The sequence below is a fragment of the Rhamphochromis sp. 'chilingali' genome (assembly GCF_963969265.1).
Source record: "Rhamphochromis sp. 'chilingali' genome assembly, chromosome: 20".
NCBI classification, from domain to species: domain Eukaryota; kingdom Metazoa; phylum Chordata; class Actinopteri; order Cichliformes; family Cichlidae; genus Rhamphochromis; species Rhamphochromis sp. 'chilingali'.
This window is the reverse complement of record NC_137947.1, coordinates 24,836,476-24,863,451: the sequence shown is the minus strand read 5'-3', so window position 1 is coordinate 24,863,451 and position 26,976 is coordinate 24,836,476. Positions and strand designations below refer to the sequence as shown.

Sequence of the window (26,976 nt, the reverse complement as noted above, 5' to 3'; positions counted from 1 at the left end):
ATTCTTTAAGTGCATCCTAAAGGGCTCAGTGTTCAATCAGTGCTTTTGACTCACACTGGGATATATGCAGCGCACTGCTAGTTGACTCATTTGTCTTGAAATTTAGCATCCATTGTGTGAAAACAGGAGACAAGATAATGACTGCTGAACTGTTGTTCCTACATGCTCAATAATATGCACAAAAGCAAAAATCATGTCCAATTAAGTCATCTTAAAGGCCTTATATAGCAACAAAGACAGAGTTGTTCAAAAACTATGGATTTAATTCATTCATTTACTTTTACAACAGCATTAAAAATGTCAACTTTTCCAGTTTTCAAAGGGAAAGGGTTGCAAGGGAAAATGTGTATTCCCCAAGTGGTTGGCAGCGTTTTGGTTGCTAGCATGTTGGCTGCAGTTTTTTGCTACTATCTGTAGTACAACTTCAAAAAGCAAAGTTGTACCTCAGTACTCCAGCCAACATGCTCCAGCCAGCATCACTTCCATTCAAACAGGTGCAGTAATATGCTAGTGACAGGTGGTTGCCAGTGGGTCACTAACCGGTCTGTATTACTGTGTAAGTGGAGCTTCAGCATTCATTTTCTTAGCAACTGCCATCAGCCTTCACTGACCAGGGAATACTTATTCTTTACTCATGACTGAGGTTGCCAGGTAGTCGTTGACCATCTGTAGCCCTGTGAGGCTGGGGTCTTATTCATTGATCCTAAAGTGTCACCGTGTGATTGTCACATTTGTTAGTGTCGTAGCTGACCACTATGTTGTAACATACATAAATTTCTAAAAATTAGTAAAAAAAACCCCCACATTTATAAAACCCTTTCTATATAAGGATCACAAAGTGCTTCACAACAACAATGAACCAATGAGGAACAAGCAACGGATAACCAAACTGCACCCTCATCCCTCTATCTCAATCTTCTACTTATGCCTGACTTGCATGCTCTCTTTCGCCTCTGTTTATCTATGTCACACCTCAGTAACGTGTCATACTGATAATGTTTTTATACTAGAGTAAGTTCTCAATTTTCTCTTTTCATTCTTGGTCACATTTGGTTTCTACAGCAATTTTGTAGTTGTAATTTGTAATTGAATATTATGTTACTCCCCTTCAGTCGTCATTCTTCACTCAAATATGAGTGAAGAAAAAGCCAGAAAAGGATGGAGGGCCCACTCTGGGTCAGGGATGAGACCCTGCCCCAAGTGGAGGAGTTTAAGTATCTCGGGGTCTTGTTCATGAGTGATGGGAGAAGGGGGCGGGAGATCGACAGACGGATTGGTGCAGCGGCTACAGCGATGCGGACGCTGTACTGGTCTGTTGTGGTAAAGAGAGAGCTGAGTGTAAAAGCAAAGCTCTCAATTTACTGGTCGATCTACGTCCCTACCCTCACCTATGGTCACGAGCTGAGGGTAGTGACCGAAAGAACGAGCTTGCGAATACAAGCGGCAGAATAGGCTTCCTCCGAAGGATGGCTAGCCTCTTCCTTAGAGGTAGGGTGAGAGGTTCGTAGAGCCGCTGCTCCTCCACATCGAAAGGAACCAGTTGAGGTGGTTCGGGCATCTGACAAGGATGCCTCCTGGGCGAGGTTTTCCGGGCATGTCCCACCTGGAGGAGGCCCTGGGGCAGACCCAGGACACACTGGAGAGATTATATCTCTCAGCTGGCCTGGGAACGCCTTGGTGTTTCCCCCGGATAAGCTGGAGGAGGTGGCTGGGGAGAGGGAGGTCTTTGCTTCTCTACATTTTCCAGCCCCAGCCCCAGATAAGCATAAGAAAATGGATGAATGGATGGATGGATGGATGGATTATGACTAAATGGCATTGTGAGTCTCTTCACATCATTCGGGGCATGTGTTTGATATCGTATTGGCATTCTCTGATATTTATTCGAAACTTTGTTTGCTTCCACAAAACAATTGCCTTTTGGGAGTGTATATAAAATCATAAAAACAAAATGAAAGAGCAATGCAAAATCACATAAAATAGTGTGTGATAAGGTTGGGCAACTAATCACTTTCTTAACATCAGGGAAGAATAGCGAGTTTAAGGGCTTTAAGAAATAAAAATTGATTTGTGGTGTGAGATGGGCTGAGGAACAGCTGTTTCCTGAGTCATCTATGTATATACATAATATGGTCTATTCACCCACTCCACATGCAATCAAGCTTTTAATAGGCCAACTTCATAAATTATAGTATAGGACAGCTAATGCATTCCTCCTCCCTCTATCTCAGTCTTCTCCCCCATGCCTTACTTGCACACTCTCTTTCCTCCATCTCTTCCTATGTCACTCTTCTGTTATGTGTCATACTGATAAAGTTGTTATTCTAAAGTTAGTTTTCAATTTTCTCTTTTCATTCTTTCATTTGGTTTCTACAGCCATTATGTAATTGAATACTCTGTGTTAAGTCCTTATTTCATCCCCTTCAGTCTTCATTCTTCACTCAAATATGACTAAATGGTATTGTGAGTCTCTTCACATCATTTGGTGCATGTTTGATATCCTATTGACATTCTCTGATATTTATTTGGAGCTTTGTTTGCTTCCACAAAGCAATTGCTAGCCTTTTGGGGGTTTATATAAAATCATCAAAACAAAATGAAAGAGCAATTTAAAATCACACAATGCTGAAGAAATGGAAGGCCAAACAAGCTAAAGACACCAGGCGCTGCCCCACATAGATATCAATATTTTTTATTTCTCACCCTACTACAGTAGTAGATATCTCTTACTTGTAGTTGCTCACTGGGCATGCCCAAAAGCTGTGCTCTCATAATCTAGGAAGAAGATAACAGACTGCAGCTCTTCTCTACATGCTTGCAGCCAAGCAGGATGCGTTTCCATGACTATGTCTGCCTATTGGAGTGTGTCCCTTAAATGACATGGTCAGTGGTCCTGGGACTTGTAAAAATCATGCCACTGTCTGTTTCTCAGATTTATAGACACACATCCAGACTCTAAAAAAGAAGCGCACAGAGGTTTGAAACTGATGTGGCCAAACAAGCTGTTTGCCAGAAAACCCCAGAGTTAAACAGATCACTTCCCATTACAAAAGAACAGAAAGAAACACTTTATTAATTCTGTCAAGCTTCTTTGCTGTTGCAAGAATTGTTAAAAAATGCCCAAGCGCATTGAAATCAACAGAAAAGGGGAACAATCCTTACAACAGGACTGTTAAGTCTAATTGTTGAATGTTTGCCATTATGCTTCTTAAATTTGTAAAGTCTGAGTTCAATCTGTAGGATCAAGACATTCCTTTGTCCCTGAGCACCTCTCCAGTCACTCTGTGCTGGGGGAGGTTTTATGCAGAAACATCCTATCTGAAAGATCTGTTTCTTGTGATGTTGCTTCCTGCTTTTATGATCCTTTTGGTGAGCAGGAAGTCATGCATACAGTGGAGACAACTGCATGTCAGTCATCCAGGTACCTTCAAACGTGGTGCTGTGATTTGTGCTGCTCGTTAGTGTGTTTCTTTGACACTTGTAATTTGAGTCAAACCACAGACGCAAGACACCATGGTTGTTAAAAATAGGCAGAACTCAAATTTCGAGAGAACCCCAGGACTTCTGAAGAACCTCCCTGCATTTCTGAGGACATGTCCATAATCTTCAAAGCCTCGTTTGCCAATAAAACAGATTTTAGCTAGCTCCTACATTCTTTGATCAAATAAAACCAGGGACCATTTTCTACTGTACTCTGACAGCTTTGAGACTGATTGTGTGTGTTTGGTGCGTCTATCAGAATTCATGCTGGCATGCTCATGTTTATATTCATGTTCCACTGGTCCTGTCATCCTGTCTGTCTAGGGCACACATTGAAACATACGCACACAAACAGACTCAGGCTGTCAGGCACCAGAGTCACAGGAGAGCTTCAAGTAGACACTTGACAGTTAAACTGGGCTAAATCTTTTCTCAGTATGACATAAAAAAAACTAATTAACCTAACTTTGTTATTCAAAACATTTTAATTACTGGTGAGATGGTCTTTTATTGCATCCAGCAAAGACTCATGCCATCCATGGATATGCTTTTGAATTTGCTTTATTTGTGCTGTCAAAGGTTTTGAGCAGCTGTCACATAGAACCCATCAGTGAATTTCTTCACTCAAGACAGACAGTAAACAAATAACAAAATCAACGGTGACTCAACCGTTCATTGTGATTCATCATCTAAAGAATGGAAATTACAGTTTGTGCACAAAAGAGATAGAAAAGTGGTGACATCAATGTAAGAGAAACAAAGTTCTTTCTTTTTGCAAACACCAGCATGAGAGTCACAGTTTGTGAAATTTTTCTCTCTGATGTTTGTCAAAAGCACCAAATCCCATAACAAAACTTAAACAAAGCATCAGCATTGGTTTAATTAGCACTCAGAAATAATAAAAAAAAACCTAAATCTGATGCATGAACGCACAATACAAAGACTTCTAAACGTTCTCAATCTGCGTATTTGTTCTTGTTGATAACATTTGTTGCCAGAAAATTCTCTTGTGAACATAAGTAGAATTCCATTTCTGTGGATTTATCTTCTTTCTGTGTTTTTTCCTCGAATACCTATGTTTCCCTCGGGTGTGGACGCACTCCCATAAATAACACACCCACATGGACCAGGTGATGAACAGCAAGATGTGGGCTTAGTAATTAGAGGGCAGTGGAGTATGGAGTGGTTGTACATCAATCTCTTTTACCTTGTTTCACTTTTTTCCAATCATTCCGTCTTAACAGTCCCTCTCTGTCCCCTTGATTTCCTTTCCATTGATTTTTTTGTCTTCATCTAGTTGTCCCTTTGTTTGCGTCTGTGCTCTTCAGTCGGTATTGTTCATTGCATTTAAACAAAACTGTGTTCAAAACTAAACCAGGGCCCGCATGTTCATGCAATCAGTGTGTTTATTGTTGTTTAACCACTTATCAGCCACCAGATCCACTGGCAACCCACTTAAGACAGATTAAGATCAATTTCTTTTCATGGAAACTGGCATACTCAAAGGAATAAGCTTGTGAAACAATAATTGCAATGCATATTTGACACCTTTTGGTTTTTAGTTTAATGTCTGAAAATGCCCTTTTTTGGCATGTGGCTAATTTTAACCTAACCTTCCCATATGGAAAAGAAATAGAAAAAACTTATAAAAGATTTGCATCAGCTTTAGCTTGCTTCATATAGTGAATCATATAAGGCTTATATGATTTACTCATGAAAGTGGCCACTTTCTCATTGCTTTCATATATTGTTTTAGGAAGTATCCAAAACATACAAGTTTCATTTATATAATTTTTCAAGGGATCTTATATCTGTTTTCACTCTTGTATGCTTTTCATACAAGTTTCACACAAGACAGATACAAACTTTATAAGAGTTATATATATCTTTTCCATATCGGTTAACCCTAAAGTGTATGGATCCCAGGAGACCTGGTGGATTTGAAAAGTGTGTGATAAGCTTGGGTAACTAATCACTTGCTTACCATCAGGGAAGAATAGCGAGTTCCAAGGTTTTAAGAAATAAAAATTGATTTGTGGTGTGAGATGGGCTGAGGAACAGCTGTTTCCTGAGTCATCTATGCATACAATTAATATGGTCCATTCACCCACGTTGCACACAATCAACCTGCTAATAGGCCAACTTAATAAATCTTAGTAAAGGACAACTAATGCAGCGCATCTGTGACATCTCATGCCAGTATACACGTCAGCCACATTCCTTCCTCTACACAGAAGGATAAATTAAAAATGCATTTCGGTGAAAGTGAAAAATTCACACTTGGATACAAGAATTTTGCTTAACTAATCTTCTGAGTGAAACATCACCCTCAGATCTTTATCGCTGCTATGCACCCAGCCGCTACAGAGACAGACAATTAATGTTTACGGGTCAATTTCAATCATATAAAAACATTCAAACATTGGAGCCAGTCTGCTAGCGCGTCAGCATGATGTCGCCTCTCGGCCTCGACTTTTCACGCTAACTACAAATAAACTAAAATCAGGCACGAAAATAAATTCTCACACTATTCCACAGATTTTTCACACCTATGCACATATGTGCTTATTCATCGCTCAAATTATGCACAATGGGAAATCATCGTCATTGGGATCTTTGCACTCATAGTGTGTATTCTTACTGGACAATACATATGGCCTCACCCTTTAAGAAATGCTCAAATTTTGAAACACAACATTGCAAATATAATGATAATGAGGATGAAATAAGAGCAAAAACTGTAACAGGCCCCATGACAGCCTGCAAAAGAAAGGAAAATAATGCGTTTGGGACTCGACACTATCAAGCTGCTCTCTAATGTGGATGATTTGGCCCTGCATTGTAAAGACACAATGTTAAATACATGCATAATCTCCGGCTATCTTCCAGCTTGTTTGGGGAATATTCTCCATGAGCCACACAATGCCAAAAAAGACACACACAGAGGGAAACAGGTCATTGTACACACACGAATCACAGTGACATTTGAAGGGAGGTGAATGCAGGTTTTCTGATTTGAGATGAATGTCATGGATTTGGAAGAATTAGGTTGGGACTGTGTGTCAGTGTAAGTGCCAAATTGGTTACACGATCTGGTGACCTTAAGGTCAAGACTTGGCAGACTTTAAATGTCGTTACAAAGCTGCAATCTTAGAAGAAAAGCTGTGCAAAATTTGTACCCTTCCCCATCGTTTCTTTGCGAACATACTCTCTGGAGGGCTTCAAAGGATGAGATCCTGATTGACTATAAAACTTGCGTTTGGAAGGCAGGACTAGGATGACAACAAGATGTTGTCTCAGTGATTTTTGTTTAAGATGAAGGAATATTTGAAGCTCATTTAAAGTCATTGTAATCTCAAATTCAATCTAATATGCTTGAGAGGAGATAAGACAAAGTAGGGAAGGATAATAGAGAGAGGGACAGAAAGAGTATAAGAAGCAGAAAAAGACCGACAGACAGAGAGCGGGAAAGGAAAGGATAGAGATGAGATTAGACGAAGCCAGCTTATCTCTCTGTGTGTTAAATCCACAGTATCAGTTACAGCCACTCTGGACTTGGTCAAACCAGCAGTGCGTGTCTGAAGAGATGAGCTGCCAAGTAACAGCACGTCTTCATCTGGGCTTCTTGTTTGTGTGAGAGTGTGTGTGTGTGTGTGGCAAGTTTGGAAAAATGTGTGTGAAGTTCACGTCATTTGTTCACAACAACACAAGATGCCCAAAATTAGATGTGTGAGATTATTGTGCCTCATTTCATTTTGTTAAGATAATAATTGCCCTTTCTTATTTTTATTCTCGTCTTTCTCTCTTGACACCTTTTAAAAGCCTGAAGGAGAGTTGTTGGAGCCATATTGAATCATTTTCCTTATGTACTGCAAGTTTCGGACCATTGTTATTTTTCCCTGTTAGTACTCCTGCCTTTTTGGTAATCTCTGACTGTAAGTGAGGAAAGCACACAAAAATGGACATTGTGGTAAACGTGTGGGAAATTGGTATAAAGTGAAATATTAAAAAATGTGCCACTGTTTCAGAAATCTAAATATTTCATTGCACCTCTATTCTTGCTATGAACTACACCGAATAAGCCTTGAGCCTTATTCGATTTATAACTTCTTGAGCGGCTCTATAGGAAACAATCCACAAAGATCTGACACAAGAGCTGAGAGATGAATCTGTCCCATCACTTGATCCACCTACTGTTTGCAAAGGACTCATCAGAAGAGGTGTCGTGGAAGGGTGGCCATCAGAAAAGTCATTCATAAGTACCCACGACTGGACAAATTTTAAGTTTCTGATTCAAACTGTTGTCAATATGTATGGAAACAATCAGGAGAGAGGTTCAATAGTGAGTGTCTACAGCAATTTGTAAAGCATGCTGGAGACAGTGGTGGTTTGGGGAAGAATTCCAGCCAGTAGTGTTGGAGATCTTGTGAAAATTGATGGAATTTTGAATATGGAAAAGTACAATCAGCTTGTGATCCACTGTGCAATATCATCTGGAAATGGTATTTTCAACATCTTTATTTTTATTTTTTTCATTTATACATGCTATTATATAAGATACTGTAACTTGTATACAATTACAGCTTTTGTATTATGTTTTTATTCTTTGGATAAGAGTCGTGCGGGTAATCCAAAGGATTTTGTGCTAACTCGGTAAGTTTTAAATATGTTGTGAATGAGTCTTGGTGCAAAACCCAGTGAATGAAGCTGGTGATAAGTGAATGGAGGTGTGACTTTTCAGTTGATTACAGCTAAACAAACATTTATACTACACAATAATAATATAGCAGAACAATTATTGTAAGCATTTTTCATACTATACATGAAAAAGCATTTGTTTCTATTTTCATTTATAATTTTCACAGCGTGAAAATTATTTGTTCCATCAGTTATTTTGGCTTTATTGTGTTTTCCCTCTCCTTCTCCTCCGCTTTCATTTCCACTCTCAGTTGTTTCACAGCTGGATGCAAACTGCCAGTTTGATCTACAAGCAACCAATCAGCTCGTAATCTTAGACACTTTGAACTCACACAGTGCAATCAGCTGCAGGTTTAAAGGCTCAGAAAAAACCAATCAGTCTCCAGTCTCCAGTCTGACATGATTTTGAACCTGATTTTGTTTGTCATATGCGCTTGTGTGGGCTTGTTTTTCTGTGTTACAGTTAACCTGTTCTAGTCTGCAAGCATTACAATTGTGGATTGTACAATAAAGTAAATACTATATTGAAACTGTACTGTATATGTGTGCAAGATGAACCAAGGGTGTGACAATAAGTCTGTCCTTTGGTGGAAGTTGCTCTCATTACCTTTAAACAGTTCTCTCTTTAAACACACACACACACACACACACACACACACACACACACACACACACACACACACACACACACACACACACACACACACACACACACACACACACACACACAGAGCACTCTGTCAGGCTAGACAAGCTAATCCCAGATAAGAGAGCAAAGACAACCCTTTTCATTAATGGCATCAGCTCACCAACAAAGGCTGGCTGACAGGCTGGCTAACTAAAGCACAAACAAACACACGCACGCCCACACAGGATAAAGTTATTTGAAGACACTAAAGTGACTGAGAAAGATCCAGGCAAACAATGCCCTGACAGAAACCCAGTTTTAAATGCAGCAGCAAATACGATTTCTTTCTTTAAATCCAACTTTGTATTTTGATGTGCACCGTAATTATCGGTGACATTTTTATCGCAACAAATCAACGGTCCCAGTTTAACTGTGTTAACAATGATTGACTTCTTTCTGATAGTAATTCAGCTTATATATACACAGTTGCTGAAATCCTAAACATTGTTGATGAGTTCGGGCAGTCTGAGCTGTGGAAAAAGAATACACGTTGGTTTATCTTGAATAATTGAAAATGTTTGAGTGCTCCATCCAGATACACTGATTCAACTTTCCGATTTTTCCTTACGTACATTATTGAGCATGCAGCAAACTCGTGCCAAGAAGGTAAATCCTGAAATGCTGAACCAACCCTTCATGTACTGAATAGCACTGGTGTATTGAATAGTAAGTGCAGCTATAAAGCATAGATGTTCAGTAATTTTTCAGTCAGTGTTACATTTGCGCATTTGAAAAAATCAGTTGATGAACATTATCAGTAGAAAGCAGCCGATGGAGATTCTCTGGAGCTGAAAATAAAGCCAGCTCTAACTCTTCCAGGCACAACTTCAGCCTTCCTTCAAAATGGAGTCAATCCCCATTGACTCTGATGTAATGTCCCAGCATTACAGCATCAATGTTTTTACAAGCCTGCTACATAAAACTAACTAACTAATAATAATAATTGTGTTGGGTCATGTACGGTTTGATTGATGTCCTGACACCGGAAGCTGATGCTGAGTGGTCTCTGCTAGCGTCACCTCAGCTAATTTGAGAGATTTTTAAAATACCTTTCGGGCTATTTTTAAATCGTTTGTCTGATCTTTATAAAGTCCTTGCAAGAAGTTTGAGCTTCAGCTTTGCTGAGTAAAATTCTAACATCCCAAGTCCATTAATTAGGACTAGCTAGCTAAGTAGTTTATGGAGGCAACTTGATAACCAAGCTAACTAGCCTTTAGCTGATAAATTAGCACTCCACTCTTTTTTCCTAATATGGTTTCAAAACTAACATGGTGGCATCTAGAACAGGAGATAAAGTAATAGTTCAGTCAAAATTTATTTAATATATAATCATCTCACAATACAGCAATTAGCACCATATGCCATTTTATTATAAAAGCTGCACCTCATCTATGACCATTGTTAATCTGTCCCTGGAGTCAAGCAGTAGATGTGATAATGTCCAAATACTTTGGAGTGAACTAAATGTGCAATATGCTATACTGTCCGTTGAGCAAGACACTTAATAAAGAAAACAAAGCAAAGAAAGAACAAAACAAAACAAACAGACGCTGCTTAAGGATGTTTAAAGTTTAAAGAGCTGCAAAAGCTTGCCATTTGTTTGTGAATCCTTTTCCAAATAAAATCCACAACAGAAGTGACCGACAAGAAATGACAGTCAGTCATACATAAAGAACAGATTACAGCTATACCTTTCTACTCACTATTTCTCCTTCCTGCTTCCATTGATGAACTGCAGTAATGCCTCTCTGCCTCCAGAGGGCAAATTCCCACAAGTAACCACTGAACTGTGAAAATTCTGCAGTGAATGTGAAAAAATGCTGCCGTTCTCCCTTGTCCCTTTTCCCTCTGTCACTCTCTTTTGAACTGGGTGCCTCTACTTTATTTATTGCACGTGTTCATTTGGTGTCTAAATTTCCATATTCATAGCTAAAGCATCCTTTGTCGTTATACATGTTCTTTGTTCCTTGGATTATCTTTAAATTAATGCATATATTTTCTTTTCCACACTGTGCGTGTTTCTCAAAGGCATTTTCACACTGCAGGCGCATCACCTTCTGTTTGCATAATAATGTCTGATGCTTTCACTCTTCACAGGACACAACCACCTGTGCTTATATCAGATCCTGGCAGTGATGTAACATTAGTTTTAAATATTCTTCCCCCAAGATTAAGATTAGGATACACTTTATTTGGCTTCACCAGAAAAACAAAACACTTTTTCATTCTTCAGTTCTGTGAAAAATTATTTAAAAAAGCAGGGCAAACACACACACACACACACACACACACACACACACACACACACACACACACACACACACACACACACACACACACACACACACACGAAACAGAAGCCTAAAAAAAACTACACATTGGACAAACACCCATTTCCAGGAGCATCTTTCATTACTTGGCGTTTAGTGTCTTGATGCTGACAGGAATTAATGTTGTGTTTCAGCTGGTTATGTACCAGACGCTAGAAGCTTAAATTTACTGTATGAAATGTGGGTAGGGCCAGACGCTATTTTTTATACTTACTTGGTCAAGGCCTGCACAAAAATCAGCTGCAGGCAACAACGATTCTTAACACCAATGATTTTCATGGCAGATTTAATCAACTGGCCAGTTTGCGATTTCAGATGAACTCATCCCACAGCAGATGATACTCTCTCAAACTGCCTGGCAGAAAACTATCATCAGTTTCTGTTCAACACTACAGAGCTTCTTTCTCTACTCCTCTCTATCCCCAAAACACACACACACACACACATCCTTGTTCTTCTGCCTTTGTTGGGCAGAAACACACACAGTCACTCTCACGATTACTCTCGACGTTATCACCCATCTGGTTAGTGTTTGTCCAAACCACACAGGCCAATCCACTCTCCAGTAACCAAAACACACACACACACACACACAAACACATGATGCCATGAAACCACGAAATTACTCTAATTTGTTTTTAGACAGAGAGGGACATTTTGATTGAGGTTCCTGATATTTTAGGTTGCACCGATTGTTAGGGTGCAGGGAACAGAGGACGTCTGAGAGCTCAGACTGTAAAACTGCAGCTGTTCATACTAAAAAGAATTTACACCACACTCTCTCACTTTCTTTCACACACACACACACACACACACACACACACACACACACACACACACACACACACACACACACACAGAGTCTCGCCGTTGGTCTTACCTGCGCTTACAGTGATGGCTTCTATGAACTGGTCTCTCCAGCTGTTGGTTCCCACCAGCAGAGCCAGGTTGGTCTTCTTTATCAGCTTGTCCACTGTGTTCTGCCAAAGGAGAGACAGATTATCAGTCATTTGCATCTAGCATAGGAAATCTCTTGGATTTCGACACAGCATGAAATAAGAAACTGGCACTCAGCTTTCACAGGAAATGCATTTTTTTTATGAATTTCCAGGGACATAATAAAGGTGAAAACATAAACATACTCTGTATCAGTTTCATACAATTCATGACTGAAGCTATAAGACGCACACTGCAGTGAAATATTAAAATTCAAGATTCTCTTACAGCTGCATCATTCCTGTGCATCGCTTTATACATCTTCCCCAGCCTTATATTTGTGATATTTCTGCAAGAATTCAAAATATAGTTTTCACTACCATTTATTAAATAAACATTTAGATCTACAGTAGACTTGTTTGTTTTTCTTTCCATATATGTCTCTGTTTACGTCCATTTTCCTTCCTTTTTCTTTCCACGGTTTCCTTCCATGTGCATTATTTTACAGTATTTACATTTTTATTACAGTCTTCTTCAATAGGAAGAAGCTAAAACAGACTGGGGTAACACAAACAATCCAGCATGCACACACATATACTAATTAGTGAGCACTGGGGGAATGCACTCTCCCTTTCTGAGGGAAGCTGTGATGCTACTTGTGTTGAATGGAGCTTAGGTGTGTAAATAGGGCTTCTTAGCTGTGGACACAAACATGCACAGACACAGCCAGCTTTACTCTGCCTATTGTATCTGGAGTGTTCGCTTAACTGCATTCACCTAGGTTTTGTGCATAATACCGTCTTCTACGATTGCCATTTTATCATTCTCTAATGCTGTTACTTTTATCAGCTTTGCTTTCCATCTCTTTTCTTCGCTCCCTCAATTACTTTGGACTCAGTCAGACTGAAACATGCATATGCATGGGTTTCCTGTGTGTATCCATGTGAATTTCCGCTTTATTTTGGGAGGGCCCCATGCTGGGACTGAGGAACGTTATGTATTTTTCTTCTGAAAGACACATGAAAAGACTTCTTGACTCTGTGTTTATCTTAGAAAGGGGTCAAAATCATCAAGATTGGTTTCATCATAGAAATCTAACAGACACAATGTTTGCTTTAAATGAGTGAAAACTAAATTATGTCAAAATCAAAAGAAAGTAAGTACTAGTGAAAATTATACTTGAGATAAAAGCTGCAATTTGCACATTGTAAAGTCAGTATTTTGTGGCTTATGTAATTTAATTATAACTTAACTAAAAATAAATTGTTTTTCCTTTGGATGACAGTAATTACATAACTACATAAATGACTTGAGAAGGAGTAAGTTAATATTTTGGGATGACAGTTTTTCTTACAATACTTTTCTAATCTTCAGTCAGTAAGCTGAACTGGAGTTTAGTTTTAATCCTCCAGCAAGTGGTGCTATATAATCCAGTGATGATTGAGCTAAAAGTCACAAGTAAAATTAAAAGATAACACAGTCTGACAGGCATAAAATTATACTTTTGTATCAACATAATTCCCAATGAGCTTTTATCCAAAAACTGGTATACAGGTCCTGAGTGAGTGCCTATACCCATCTGTAGAACAACATGGAGGCTCTGACATAGAAATAAGAAAGCTTGCCTAATAGAATTTAGATTGTGTTGAAGAGTAAATGTGGTCATATTGTAGATTGCAGTTCAATTTCATGAGAAGTGTAGAAATTCTCATGATTTTGAAAGTCTTATGAGAGACTTTTTGCCTTCTAGGCATTTCCATTTCTAGTCCCACATTTCAATAAATTGCTCCAGACATTTCTCATTTTCCCAGCACCATATTTAAAGAAATAATCAGTGGCTCAAGACTTTATTATTATTTATTTATTTATTATTATTGTGCTAAAAACACAAGGGTAAAAACATTGTAAAACTTTTTTTCCTTTAACCTCTCATCCTTGTTCAGTCTCTAATGTCACTCTACATCTGCCAGTGGACAGTACTTTAGATAACTATAGGATCTCTTTACACACACACATACACATACACACTGAACTACTTGACAAACTATAGTATCCTGTCAAGTGGCAAGCTATTAGTGGGTGCTATTAGCTGTCTTTTTAGAGTGATTGTGTAGGTGGAGCAGGAGCAAAGAACATGCATTAGTACACACAGTCCCACACATACACACACAAATGTAACATGGATGGTAATTACATCTGCACTCGTCTTAAGAGTCTGTGTGGGTGAAGGGAAAGGAGGAAATTAAGCAAACATAACAAATATCCAATTATTTCCTATATGTATCAGAAAAATTTGTGCATGAATATGTTATATGAGCTTTATTTTAATCCTTTGTTGCCCTTTTGTGAACATATTAGCATATTACTACACTCGCAATAGACAATAATAATAATAATACTAATAATAATAACTTTATTTGTAAATCAAAATCAAGTTCTCCATAGTTTGACTAAAACCACACAATAAAAAATAATCATACATGTTCCAGCATACAGACATGCAGTCAGCCATATGGTCTTATATTAATTCCAACATACACCCTTCCGTACACCAATTTGAGGGTCTCGAAAAGCGCTATATAAATGCAATCCATTATTACTATTATTATTATTAGATGAGAACTATGGCCAAAAATAATGGGAGAAAGATTAAGGAAAAGCTAACCTATAAAAAGGAGTTTTGAGCAGTCATGTAAAACAAACCACTGCTTCAGCCGATCTAATAATGTGAGGAAGGCTTTTCCAAAGTTTAAGAGCTACAACCTCAAAAGCACGATTGCATGAAGTTTTCATCAGCAGCCTAGCTGTTGCATTCTAAACTAGTTGAAGACACACAGAATGAAAAACATGTAAACAGCATGTCTTTCATCGTCACTTCCCTCTCTCACACCAACCGGTCTCAACAGATGGCCCCGCCCCTCCCTGAGCCTGGTTCTGCCGGAGGTTTCTTCCTGTTAAAAGGGAGTTTTTCCTTCCCACTGTCGCCAAAGTGCTTGCTCATAGGGGGTCATTTGATTTTTGGGCTTTTTCTCTGTATGTATTATTGTAGGGTCTACCTTACAATATAAAGCGCATTGAATTGAACTGAACTGAATTGAATTGAATTGAAAGACAGGATAAGGAATACTGAGACATGTATGTGAAAACAATAATATATATGGGAGAAAATTAAAGCATGTATTCAAAGTTCCAAATTGTTGGATAACAGACAACACGTAGGTTTTGAAAGCAGACAGAGATATGTCTGCTTTTAAATATCCTATTGTGTCATGAAATCTTATTGTTCAAGGATGTTTGAATCCGAAAGTTATACTTCAGAGTAAAACATCCTCAGTTTTCCTGCCATCTAAACTTGTTTTATTGTCCTCAGATGAGATCTGTCATCTTTATCTCACCACACAAAGGCTTCATTTCAATCCAAAGTACCTAAACTGCATGCAATCTGTGTCCACTGCCATGTGCAAACTTACAAAAACTATGCAAACCAGTCAGCTGATATATGAAAAAGCATGGGATGTCTTTTTCTCCCGTTTGACTATATAGGCTTCGTTTCGGTATATTTGATGTCAGCAATGCAAAAGATTACACACTAAATGTCACAGTATAACAGGATAGCTTTCTCCCTAGTATAAAGGGCAAATATAGCCCATATCCTTTTGTAAATCAATGCTAATGTGTCAAAGCACAATGAAAAAAGCAACACACAACTCTATATATGGCTACAGAGTTTTAAAAATGGTGGCTGCTATAAAATTCTGCTTACTCAACCAATCAATTCACCTCTACAAGCTGTATCCCCCGGAGTTCCTGTGAAGTGAAAAATGCTACCATTTAAACAGAGTCTTTTGGAGCTCTGACTTTTGTTCCTGTAGTAGAAACACACTTAGTTCCTGCACTGGAAATATAGTCAATGTGGCACCGCCTTACCTTGAATTCATATGATTCCTCGATGATCACCTCCAGTTTGACATGATCTCCCAACATTGGACGGCCCATTTCAGCTATGCGGCGTTCCTCTTCATCTTTTCCTGTCAGCGGCTCTTCTTCCACTTCTTCGTCTTTCTGCTGTTCCTCTGAAGAAACAAAACAGGGGACACAAACAGTTAGAAAAGAAACAGCAGTAAGCCAGTCAGTTGTGTTAATGCAGATTGGAATTTATGCAAGAGATTAGCTGAAAAAAAGATAATAAAGTGAGGGAAGCTAGTTGTGTAGCACACCAGAAGAAGTAGTTTCAAATAAGAAATAAGCTGATATTGTTATTTTATTTATTTATTTATTTTTTAAGTTTTCAAAATCAGTTTTCTCAAAAGTTAGCATGTCAGGTGAAACCATGTCAGGTGAAGTTGTCAGGTACAACTTCAAGGTCACATTCTGGATGATCTTGTTCTAGTGGAGTGATATCTCTTATACTACAATGAAGAGGACTTTCTTCTTCCAGTCTTTATGCCAGTCACACTGCAGTTACCATACCAAAGTGTGATGTAGCTGTTCAGGATGCCCAAACAGCTTTTATTGAGACCCAACATTGCCTCCATAAAACGGGGTTCTCACTTGCTTCATTTACCAACCTCTACACCTTTGGAGACAGAGCCTTCAGTGTGTCAGCGCCTACCCTGTGAATTCCCATCTGAGCTCGGCAGTGTCCCTTCATTTAACTTCTCAAAACCTTTTCAAACAGGCCTCCAACCTCTAGCCTGTTTACTTATTTCATCGTAGTTGCTGATGAGATGATGTGCGCTAGTGTTGTATCATCAGTCTTGTTTCAGCAAAGTATGGAGCAACGGACAGAGCACACAGCCCCGTGTGACCCCTGTGTTCAGTTTGATGAGGTCTTACTGTAAGCATTTACTGTTTGCACAGTATGCCAACTGTAAGGGCTCCAGAGAAGGTGGGAGGCTGGTTTTGATAAGATCCATGACTAGTCGGATGAATCTCTTCACATTAGTTGCACCTGCAGGTTTTCTTCTCTGGTGTAAGTTTCAGTGCCTTAAACCTCCCATAGAACTCATTCAGCTGGTTTTGGTGGGAGGGTTGTGTCGTCCACTTGCGGTATTATTTTACAGCCCGAATCTCCTGCTACATGAGCCCAGTGTCCCTGGAATCACAGAATTTGCTTTCAATTTTTCTTATGTATGCCAACTTAGTCTTCTTGATGGCTCAGTAGAGATCAGTTTTTGCCAACCTGAGCACTACTTTTACCCCCAATCAGAAGGCAGCATCCTTAATTCTCAGCTCTTTAAGGCTCTCTGATGACATCAGAAGAAGGGTTTGATAACTGTAACAACACACATACACTTGGAGCATACATGCTCCAATCAGTACTTGCAAAAAAGTCCTGAAGTGCTGTAGTTGTATCTGGCCAGGATGCAACTACTGGTCTGATCGGATTTGCCTTAATGCGTTTCAGTAATGTTCTCTATGCTGGAAAAAGCATAACAGAAATGTGATGTTTGTATACACCATATTAAATGTGTTATTGCGCCTGGTTGGAACACGCTATTGGAATTTGGATAGAACAATTTAAGTTTATGTATATGAAATCTCCAGCAACCACCTTGAAACTGTCTGAATGAACAGTCTCTAGCTCACTGATGGCACTGTACAGCTGCCACAGGATGTCCTGGGTGGTGACAGTGAATTACTATAGCTGGTAGAAGGGTTGGAATTTCACTATCATATCTTTCAAAAGAAAATGAGTTGTGACAATTCCACTGTTGCTGCACCACATATAATGTAATGTATACACACAGTCCTCCACCTCAGGTCTTACTGGTGCTTACAGAAGGCTGTTAGTCTGTCCAGCAGGAATGCGACATCAGAAATGTTGCTACGGAGTCAGGTTTTGGTCAAAACAAAAACAATACAGTGTCTCGCATCCTGCTGTGTGTGTACTTGCAGCCACAGATAATCCATCTTATTCTCTAAGGAATGAACATAGGCAAGTAAGAGTGATGGGACTGATGGTCTGTTTGGGTTAGCTCGGACGCTTTCTTCATTCACTTGTGTGTATGTGCACACTGCTTCATGTACGTCATACCCCACACAGCTCTGTCAGACCAGCTCAGTGATCTCAGCTTTCTTCAAACACAAAGTCTCCCACAGACTTCTCAAGGTTACGCCTCATTTTCAGCAGCATCTTTCGGTTGGTCCTTAATATGAGACACTCATGATGCTCAAGACAAACACAACAAATATGATGCCGTGTATTTTCCTCTAAAATTCCAAACTTTTTATCTGTAATGAATACACGGGCGATCGTGGCTCAAGAGTTGGGAGTTCACCTTGTAATCGGAAGGTTGCCGGTTCGAGCCCCGGCTTGGACAGTCTCGGTCGTTGTGTCCTTGGGCAAGACGCTTCACCCGTTGCCTACTGGTGGTGGTCAGAGGGCCCGGTGGCGCCAGTGTCTGGCAGCCTCGCCTCTGTCAGTGCGCCCCAGGGTGGCTGTGGCAACAATGTAACTTGCCATCACCAGTGCATGAATGTGTGCGTGAATGGGTGGATGGCTGGACTTTGGGGTCCTTGGGGACTAGTAATGCGCTATACAAATATTTACCATATAACACAAAACCCTCAGCGTACCAGGTACAAATACATTTTGATCACTAATTCTTCAAAGAGAGCTGGTGATCATATGCCATTATTGGCACTTTATTCATAATTGCCACTTCAAGTAGCAATCTTTGTCTTAAATTATTAACTAGAAGTGTCTGCAATTTTAACTTATTTAATTAGCTTTATATTCTTCAACTGTTTTAGCACCATTACTAAATGGAAAATACTTCCACTAGTTCCCCTGTTATCTCATTATCCCTGTCGCTCTGTCTTTCACACGCCACCCCCATCTCTTTTCTTTTCTCTGTCTTTATGGTCTGTGCCAGTAATTGAGATTCACCGTCGAGAAAGAACTCACTGCTGGTATCAAAGGGTGAGGCGTCAGACAGAATGGCCTTGATCATATTTTTCACGGGGGAACAGTTATCCATGCTGTTGCCTTCCATTATTGTGCACTGCATTGTGGGTCTACACCAACCCGTTGGTCATTTGTTTCCCTCAGTTGGGTTTGCTGCATGGAGCTTATAGCTCACTTGCACAAACAGCCATGCAAATGTCTGCCAAGAGCACTTTCATCAAACTTGTACTCCACAAGCAAGGGGCACAATTTAGAACTGTGGTGCCCAGCGTGTTCATGTAGCAACAGAGTAAAGTCTAGGGCAACCAAAAGGCAGCCTGCTATTTTTCTTTTTAATTACTGCAGTATACAAAAGCCACCTGTTAATAACAAAGCATTCACCAGGAATAAATTCCTAGCAGACTTCTTTGTTAGCCAGCTGTAGCACACAAAACAGATTAAATTAAATTAGCTGAGAATATCACCTGCCTCTTCAGTCTATGCAGATGCTTTCACTGTTCCTATACCTTAGAACCACTTTCAACACCACACTGTCTGCCCATAGCCTTTAAACTGCAGGGAAAATATAGCTGGTTCACTTCTGCCTCACTACCACATAGATAACAATGGTCATCTAACATTTCTGTTTTTCTCCTTTAATGGTGCAGTGTGTCCTGTAATAAGTCCAACATTTTGTTGACCTATCAGTCCACCCTGACCTTCACCATATAAGGATTCTGTGGCTTAAAATTACAGCTATGTCACCTCACTTCCTTTTTTGACCTGGCCAAAGGTCGACGGGTTACAATAAACTGTGTCTGTAAACAACCATGTGTATTTTTTATACTAACAGTCACTTCAGATATGACGGCAGTCTCTAAAAATAAAATTTTTATCTCAGCAGACTTTCAATGTTCGCTTTTTAGCTAACTTGAATTTACAATATAGTGATTAGCGCACACACATAAACACACACAGCTGCACCAAAGCTAATTTAATGAACTCTAATACCAGCATACAATAAGTCATATGTGAGATGAGGATGACCTGGCAGTATCCTCGTTAGCTACACTCCTTCTGTGTGAGCGTATCTGTAAATGAATCTGACAGAGGTTGAATGTTGCAGGGTAAGATGCTGCTTCTTGTCAAAGCTACTGTCTGCACAATTTATCATTCGGATTTCTTCTCCCGTTGTCCTTCTCTGTGCTCCTTTGAAGCTAATTCAATTAATACTACTGAATATGCTTTTAAGTCAGGACAGCTATACAGAAATATTACTAAAGCATTTAAATATGCGTTGAATTCAGCATTGTACATAATTAGATTCAAAATTGCATACTTTTAAACTTTTTGATAATGTATATTTGGATGAAAACAGACCTAAAATATGAGGATAGTATACGCTGTGGTATGTGTATTTTTGTTGCGTAACATTTTATACCTCCAACTCCAGCTGTCCTACTCTTTAAAATCTTTTTCATCTCCGGCTCTCATAATTAAAATCTCTAATTTGTATTCACCCTTTTCTCTGTTTGATTCTAATTTTTTCTCCTTCCTGATTTGGCTTTGTTTCAAGGGGGCTTCAGAAAACTGTGAAAGTTAAAAAACAAGGAACACATCACTAATTCAGGTAGCAATACTGACAATATTACGCAGCTCTCGAGTTAATTGTGCTCTGTGGCATATTCAGTGGGAACAAATGAGCCCATGAGGTACAGTTAGTACAGGTTAGTGCTCTCTGTCCCGCTAGCAAGAAGTCACAATTTGTACTTTTGAAAATGTAGAAAGATTATACTGTCAACTTTGCCTGCTAGGAAACAGAATTATTATTATTATTTCACTTTATTGTCCTTTCCTATCTTCCACAATGGACTGCAAATACCAATGCTAGACAGTTACAAGTTTGTATTTTATGCGACCTTTTGCAGATGTGTCTCTGATTTTTTTTCTTTAGAAAGAACCTTTTAATTCTAAAAATCTAAGCTCTAAGCTGTTTTCACACATTCATTGTGCCCGTTTTCAAGACATTATACAGTGTCCAACTTACCCAGATTGGACATCAAACTAATTTTTACTTTACAAGCTCCTAATAGCAAGTTCCTTAATCCCTGATTGATACCATTTGAGTGTGAGTAGTAGAACTTCCTGCATGGTTTACGTAAGCCTCACATGCATATCCAGTTGTGAATGTGCAGCTAGGGCAGCTACATAGAAATATAGTTGTAAAGAAAATCTGACATTTTTGTCTGGTACATGTAAGAAGGGGCGACTTCAAATAATTTCCAAATCTGATTTTTCTGAGACTGTTTGGAGTTCATGTGTGAAATTATCAAAAGAAGGCCACAAAAGAGCAGCTGAGAGGCATACACTTCACCAACCCCAATGTACTTTTATTGTTATATCAGATAACAATGATTTGGGGCTTCATATAGTATGGCACACCATAACAATTAGATTAGACTCAGTGATTACAGCATGACCATATTTGATATTCAACTATCCAACAAGAGTTGTTGTTGGATAGTTGAGAAGCTTATTGTAGAGATCAAGTAAAGAAGCAGGGTCTAAACTTGTTTATTTATTATGGCTAGCATATAAAGCTTTTCTATCAGCATAAAATTGATCCAGGTAAATCATCAGTCCAAATTCTAGGCAATAACATGTGGTCCAACACCATATACAGATGCTAGCTTCAAATGTACACCCTGGAAAGGAACATTCAGTTTCTGAACTTAAATAGTGCTAAATTTCACTCAGTCTACGTGTGTTTCTTTCTGAATTTTCTCCACAGTATTGTCTTTAGTTTAGGAATTGTGTCTGCCTCTTTGTCTGGGTGAAACATCTGTCAATACGTGTCTGACAGGAGGTAGCATGTGTTCGGTGTGCATGTGGGATTTCACACCTTGTCATGTTTGATGGAGCCCCTACTTTAACAGAAGTGATAGAAGGTGACTTGGAGGGGAAGGAGAGAGTAGAAAGGTTGAGTAAGGGGCAAAGATGAAGGAAAGAAAGAACAATCAGAGAGAAGAGAGAATTTTTGTCATGTTTAATTGATTCAAGATTCACTGGAGAACGTAGAGGAAAAAGAGGAAAGGCAAGAAGAGAAAAACAAAGAGCAGGAACAGAGGGGAGAAGCATCAGTGCTTTGGGAAGGAGGAGATATGCAGATGGAAGGAGGAAGAAGACAGGAAGGAGACAATTGAAGACAGGGCCTCTGACAGGATTAAACAGTACAGCAGGGGACAAGACGGAGGAAGAAGCAGTTGTTATACTGTCACAATTCTGAAGAGTGTCACAGAAGGAGGCACAAAAGCAGATGGACAAGAAGAACTTTTAAAGACTTAACACAGTTTTACCAGGTCCATTACATGAGATTAAGGAAAAGAAAGGGAAAAAAGAAGGAAATACAAATAAAGGAGAAGAGTATGGGGATATAGATAAGAAAGAATATCATATGGAACATTTTGAAAAAGCAAAAAAGAGACAAGAAAAGAGAGGGTGAAAATAAAACAAAAATGGGTAGAGGGCAGGTAAATGAATGTAGCAAGAGGAAAAAAACAGGAAGATGCATATGAAAGTAACAACTGGAGTTTATGCTGCTTTTCTTTTCTTTTCAGAGTTTTGTTAGAGTGACAACCCATGTTAGTCACTACAGTTAGGTACTTGTTTTTGTTTAGAATTGAAGGATGTCTGGATAATGTATCTGAGGCAGACTCCTGAAGTGCTGTGTGCTGTCAATAAGGCTGAGCTAGAAGCTGGGTTAAATGCTATCGCTTATTGTCTCCCCAGCAACACTTTCTAGTTCCTCCTGGGGGATCACAATGCATTCCTATGCCAGGTGAGAAGTAATATCTTTCCAGCAGGTTATGGATCTTCATCAGGGTCTCCTTCTAGTTCAGGGAAAAATCTCCCAGAGGAGATGCCCAGCGGGGATCCTAACCACCACAACTGACTCCTTTTCACACAGAGAAGCAGTGACTCTTGTCTGAGCTCCCTCCAGATGTCTCCTAACTCTATCTCTAAGGGTTAGCCCAGGCGCTAAGTTACACCCAGCAAGAATATGTGCTTGCTGGGTGTTGTTTTCTGTAGTAATTGTATAAGCTGTACAATACTGATTTCAAAAATTTACAATTGCTCTTATAAATAATCTTAACTTCTACAGATTTAATTAGAGTAGTAATGAGAAATTGAATGATATGAGGAGCCTGCAATTTAATTAACCTAACTTACTCTTCCATTTTAAACAATCTAGCACTGAATATGAAATAAAAAAAAATAGTAATCAGTGTCCTCATTCAATAAAATAAACAAAACAACACAAGCATTAATGTGAAATGATCATTAATCATTGCATATGTGAAATTTACTTAGAATTGCATATTGCTGTATTGCTTGGTGATTTTGCAGAGTTAATGACTCTGTTTTGCAATCTCTCATTAAATAGATTTGTAATGATGTTTACTGTTCTGCACAACACAGGGTTCAGTGGGTTTGTACATTATGGATATGTAATGTACATACTAATAAACAAACAGAATATGGAGAGATACATAGAAACATGTACATAAACATACTGACTGGCATGATGAAGAGTATCATGTGTCCAATTAGTTGATGCTGTTTTGACACATGTACCATCTTAATCAATGCTGGAATTAACGATATGCACTATTGTATAACTAAACACTCAAAAATACTGATGCACACAGACGGGGGCTGAAAAAGGACATAAGGAAAAGGAGTATGAGAGGGGATGACATTGCTGTCAGACAAAATCTGTCACATATATTCATGCACATAATGTATCTCTATGCATGTGTGGGCACACTACAATGCACATATGTTTACCTCTGCATTAGTATAAATTGTATCTGTCTGTGCCTGTTTTATACTGTACACATGCTTGCATGTTTTAGGACATGGGGTCATTATTACTTTCTGCAGGGCATGTGTGTTTTCAGCCTTTTTCCTCTCAGCAATATTCCTTCCTCACGCCGCACTTTTTTCCCCAATGTGAAATATTTAGCTTCATGGGTTGTGGTGAACTATCTACTGCTTGAGGTTCCTCGGGACAAAATTTGAATGATGCTGTATCTGAGGGTCATCCAGAAACTTCAAAAATTCCATGTAAATTCAATTGAGTTTACCCTCAGAAAAAAAACAACTATGTGCATAAAACATGTGATCACTCAAAACATCTTCTGTGGGAGTCCAAGATCCATTTACTTTATTTAAAGAGAGAAACCAACACTTCACATCTGCAACAATACTGTCACCCAATTTGATATCTGCCTACACATGCAAACAATAAATATCCAGCTGCACCTGCACAAACAAGCCAGAGCTGAACAGGTACTCATACCTTCTCTCCAAAAGTTGTTGAAAGGGAGATGGAGGAAACTAGTACAAGAAGAGGATAAAATAATCGACAAAAACACATTGAAAGGCATCTTTTGTCAATGTGCTACGGTTCTATTAAGTAAAAGCAGACTCGGGTTGAAAAATAAGTGAAATTTAAGGCAGCTGAATGTTGAAGCACTGACACATGAACTTAAGATGCCTTCAAAATACTGGAGCCAAGCTACAGTTGTGGTAAACTGATGAGGTTTAAGCTGAAATCTGAGGTGGGGTGATGCTATCGTTATTGGCAAAACATTGCTCTAGGGCATCTGTGCATAATCAGTCATAAAGTATCTGAATATGCACAGACTAAATCTTGTGCGTCACGTTCTCTGCCCTGCAGTAAAGAAAATAAAGACCAGGTTCATGCAGTGATGTCTCTCTCATTTCATCCTCCTTATCACTACTGAGTTGATCACAATAAAAAACTTAGCAAACAAACCAGGTATGAGTAAAGACACTGCAGCATTCTGTGCTTCTGAATACCTGAATAACAAGAACAGCATAACAAGAAAAAATTTCATGGACTCCTATGATTGTATTTTATGTACTCTGCTTACTGTCCTAAAAAAAAAGCCTTGTTATCAATATCTCTTCTATTTCCAGTAAAGTCAAGTGACTACAGGAAATTACTGAACTACACGGTTCCCCTCTGTTCTCTTTGCATAATATGTAGCTCCTTATATCAGTGCAACAGATGTCAAACCAGTTGCCTGTTTAGACACTATATGAATTCTGTGAACCTAATTTCCTTTAAGCAAAACACAGGTAAATGAAACAGCCGCATCAAAAGACAAGAATATCAGCCTTTTATCTTTGGTTCAGAATAAAAGAACAAGAGATGAAACGGGACCTTGCTGGAAGAAAAGCTGACTATATTCTCCCAGTCATAAAACCTTGTATGTCAGAGCTGTTTTCTGGGATTCATATCTGACGGCACAATTAGCAAATTAATCAACACTGGAGAGTGAATGTGCCTCTTTTGGACTGTGCTCAGCAGCTGTCTCAGGGGTAGGACACTTAAAAGCCAATTTAAAATATGTTGGATTGTGCCAAAATGCTCTGAGAAAACCAATTCTACATTCCACAGTCTCTCTGCAGTACTTTGTACTAATTTACTGAGTTTACAATAATAATAATAGTTTACTGAAATTGCAACCTCAGTAAACACTAATTGGAAATTAAGAATACAAAACAACATAGTCCCATGTTTTCACATATTCAACTGTGTTTGTTATAAAAAGCTGCCAGTGCTACCCCTCAGCCTCCTGAACACCTATGGTATAAACTTGAAAAAATGTGGTGACTTCCTTCTTGAGTTACCACATTCATCCACAAGATTTTCTGAGAAAAGGTCCTCAGACTTCTGAGATTTTGACTTTTCTAATTCAATTCAATTCAATTCCATTTTATTTATACAGTGCCAAATAACAACAAAAGTCACCTCAACGTGCTTTATATTTTAAGATAGACCCCAAAATAATACATACAGAGAAAAATCCAACAATGATATGACCCCCTATGAGCAAGCACTTTGGTGACAGTGGGAAGGAAAAACTCCCTTTTAACAGGAAGAAACCTCTGGCAGAACCAGACTCAGACTCATCTGCTGCAACCAGAGATTTTTAATTTGAAAATCCTAGTTCATCCTTAGTTATTAGTAAGTAGGTAAGTAAGTAAGTAAAACTTTATTTATATAGCACCTTTCAAGATAAAAATCACAAAGTGCTTCACAGAAGCTAAAACCTAAAAATAAAAATCAACTAAAAGCAAGTTTAAAAAGATGGGTTTTTAGCTGTTTTTTAAAAGCGACCACTGAGTCCACAGATCTCAGGCTCAAAGGGAGAGAGTTCCACAATCTGGGGGCCACAGTTCCAAAAGCTTTGTCGCCTTTTGTTTTCAGCCTCGTGTGCTGGACAGCAAGCAAGCCCTGGTCACATGACCTCAGGGACCTGCTGGGAATGTATGGATGCAAAAGTTCACTTATATATGTTGGTGCTTGTCCATGCAGGGCCCTGAAAGTCAAGGTCAAAACCTTAAACTGGATCCTGAATTTAACGGGGAGCCAGTGCAGCTGAATCAGCAGGGGTGTGACATAGGAAAACTTGGAGGACTTGGTCAGAAGCTTTGCAGCAGCGTTCTGAACAACTTGCAGACGCTCCAAAGAGGCTTTACATAAACAAGTAAACAAAGAATTACAATAATCCAGACAAGATGAAACAAATGCATGAATGACAATTTCTAATTCAGAGCGCGATACAATGGGACTCAGCTTAGCAATGTTTCTCAAATGATAAAAACAGGAGCGAACCAAGGATTTTACATGGGCATCCAAAGTCAGAGCTGAGTCAATACTAACACCAAGGCTCCTGATAGACGGTTTTGCAAATGTAGCAAGTGGACCCAAGCTTTCCATAACACTAGGTACAAAATTTTTAGGAGCACAAACAAGAACTTCAGTCTTCTCCTCATTTAGTTAAAGAAAGTTTCCAGCCATCCAACATCTAATGGAGTCTATGCACTTGTGCAAAATCTGTAGCTAGAACAACTATAAG

At 39.0% G+C, this 26,976-nt stretch overlaps 1 protein-coding gene across 4 annotated transcripts in view; it reads right to left on the bottom strand.

The window, feature by feature from the left end:
• Positions 1-26,976, bottom strand: part of slc8a1b (solute carrier family 8 member 1b) — a 155,113-nt gene that overhangs the window by 15,311 nt on the left and 112,826 nt on the right. For all 4 annotated transcript variants that reach the window (XM_080869426.1, XM_080869428.1, XM_080869425.1 and 1 more), the window contains exons 6-7: positions 16,060-16,205; positions 12,077-12,176 (exon numbers count right to left, since the gene is read on the bottom strand). In XM_080869426.1, coding sequence (XP_080725552.1) covers positions 12,077-12,176; positions 16,060-16,205 — 246 coding nt within the window. The remainder of the gene's footprint in view (positions 1-12,076; positions 12,177-16,059; positions 16,206-26,976) is intronic.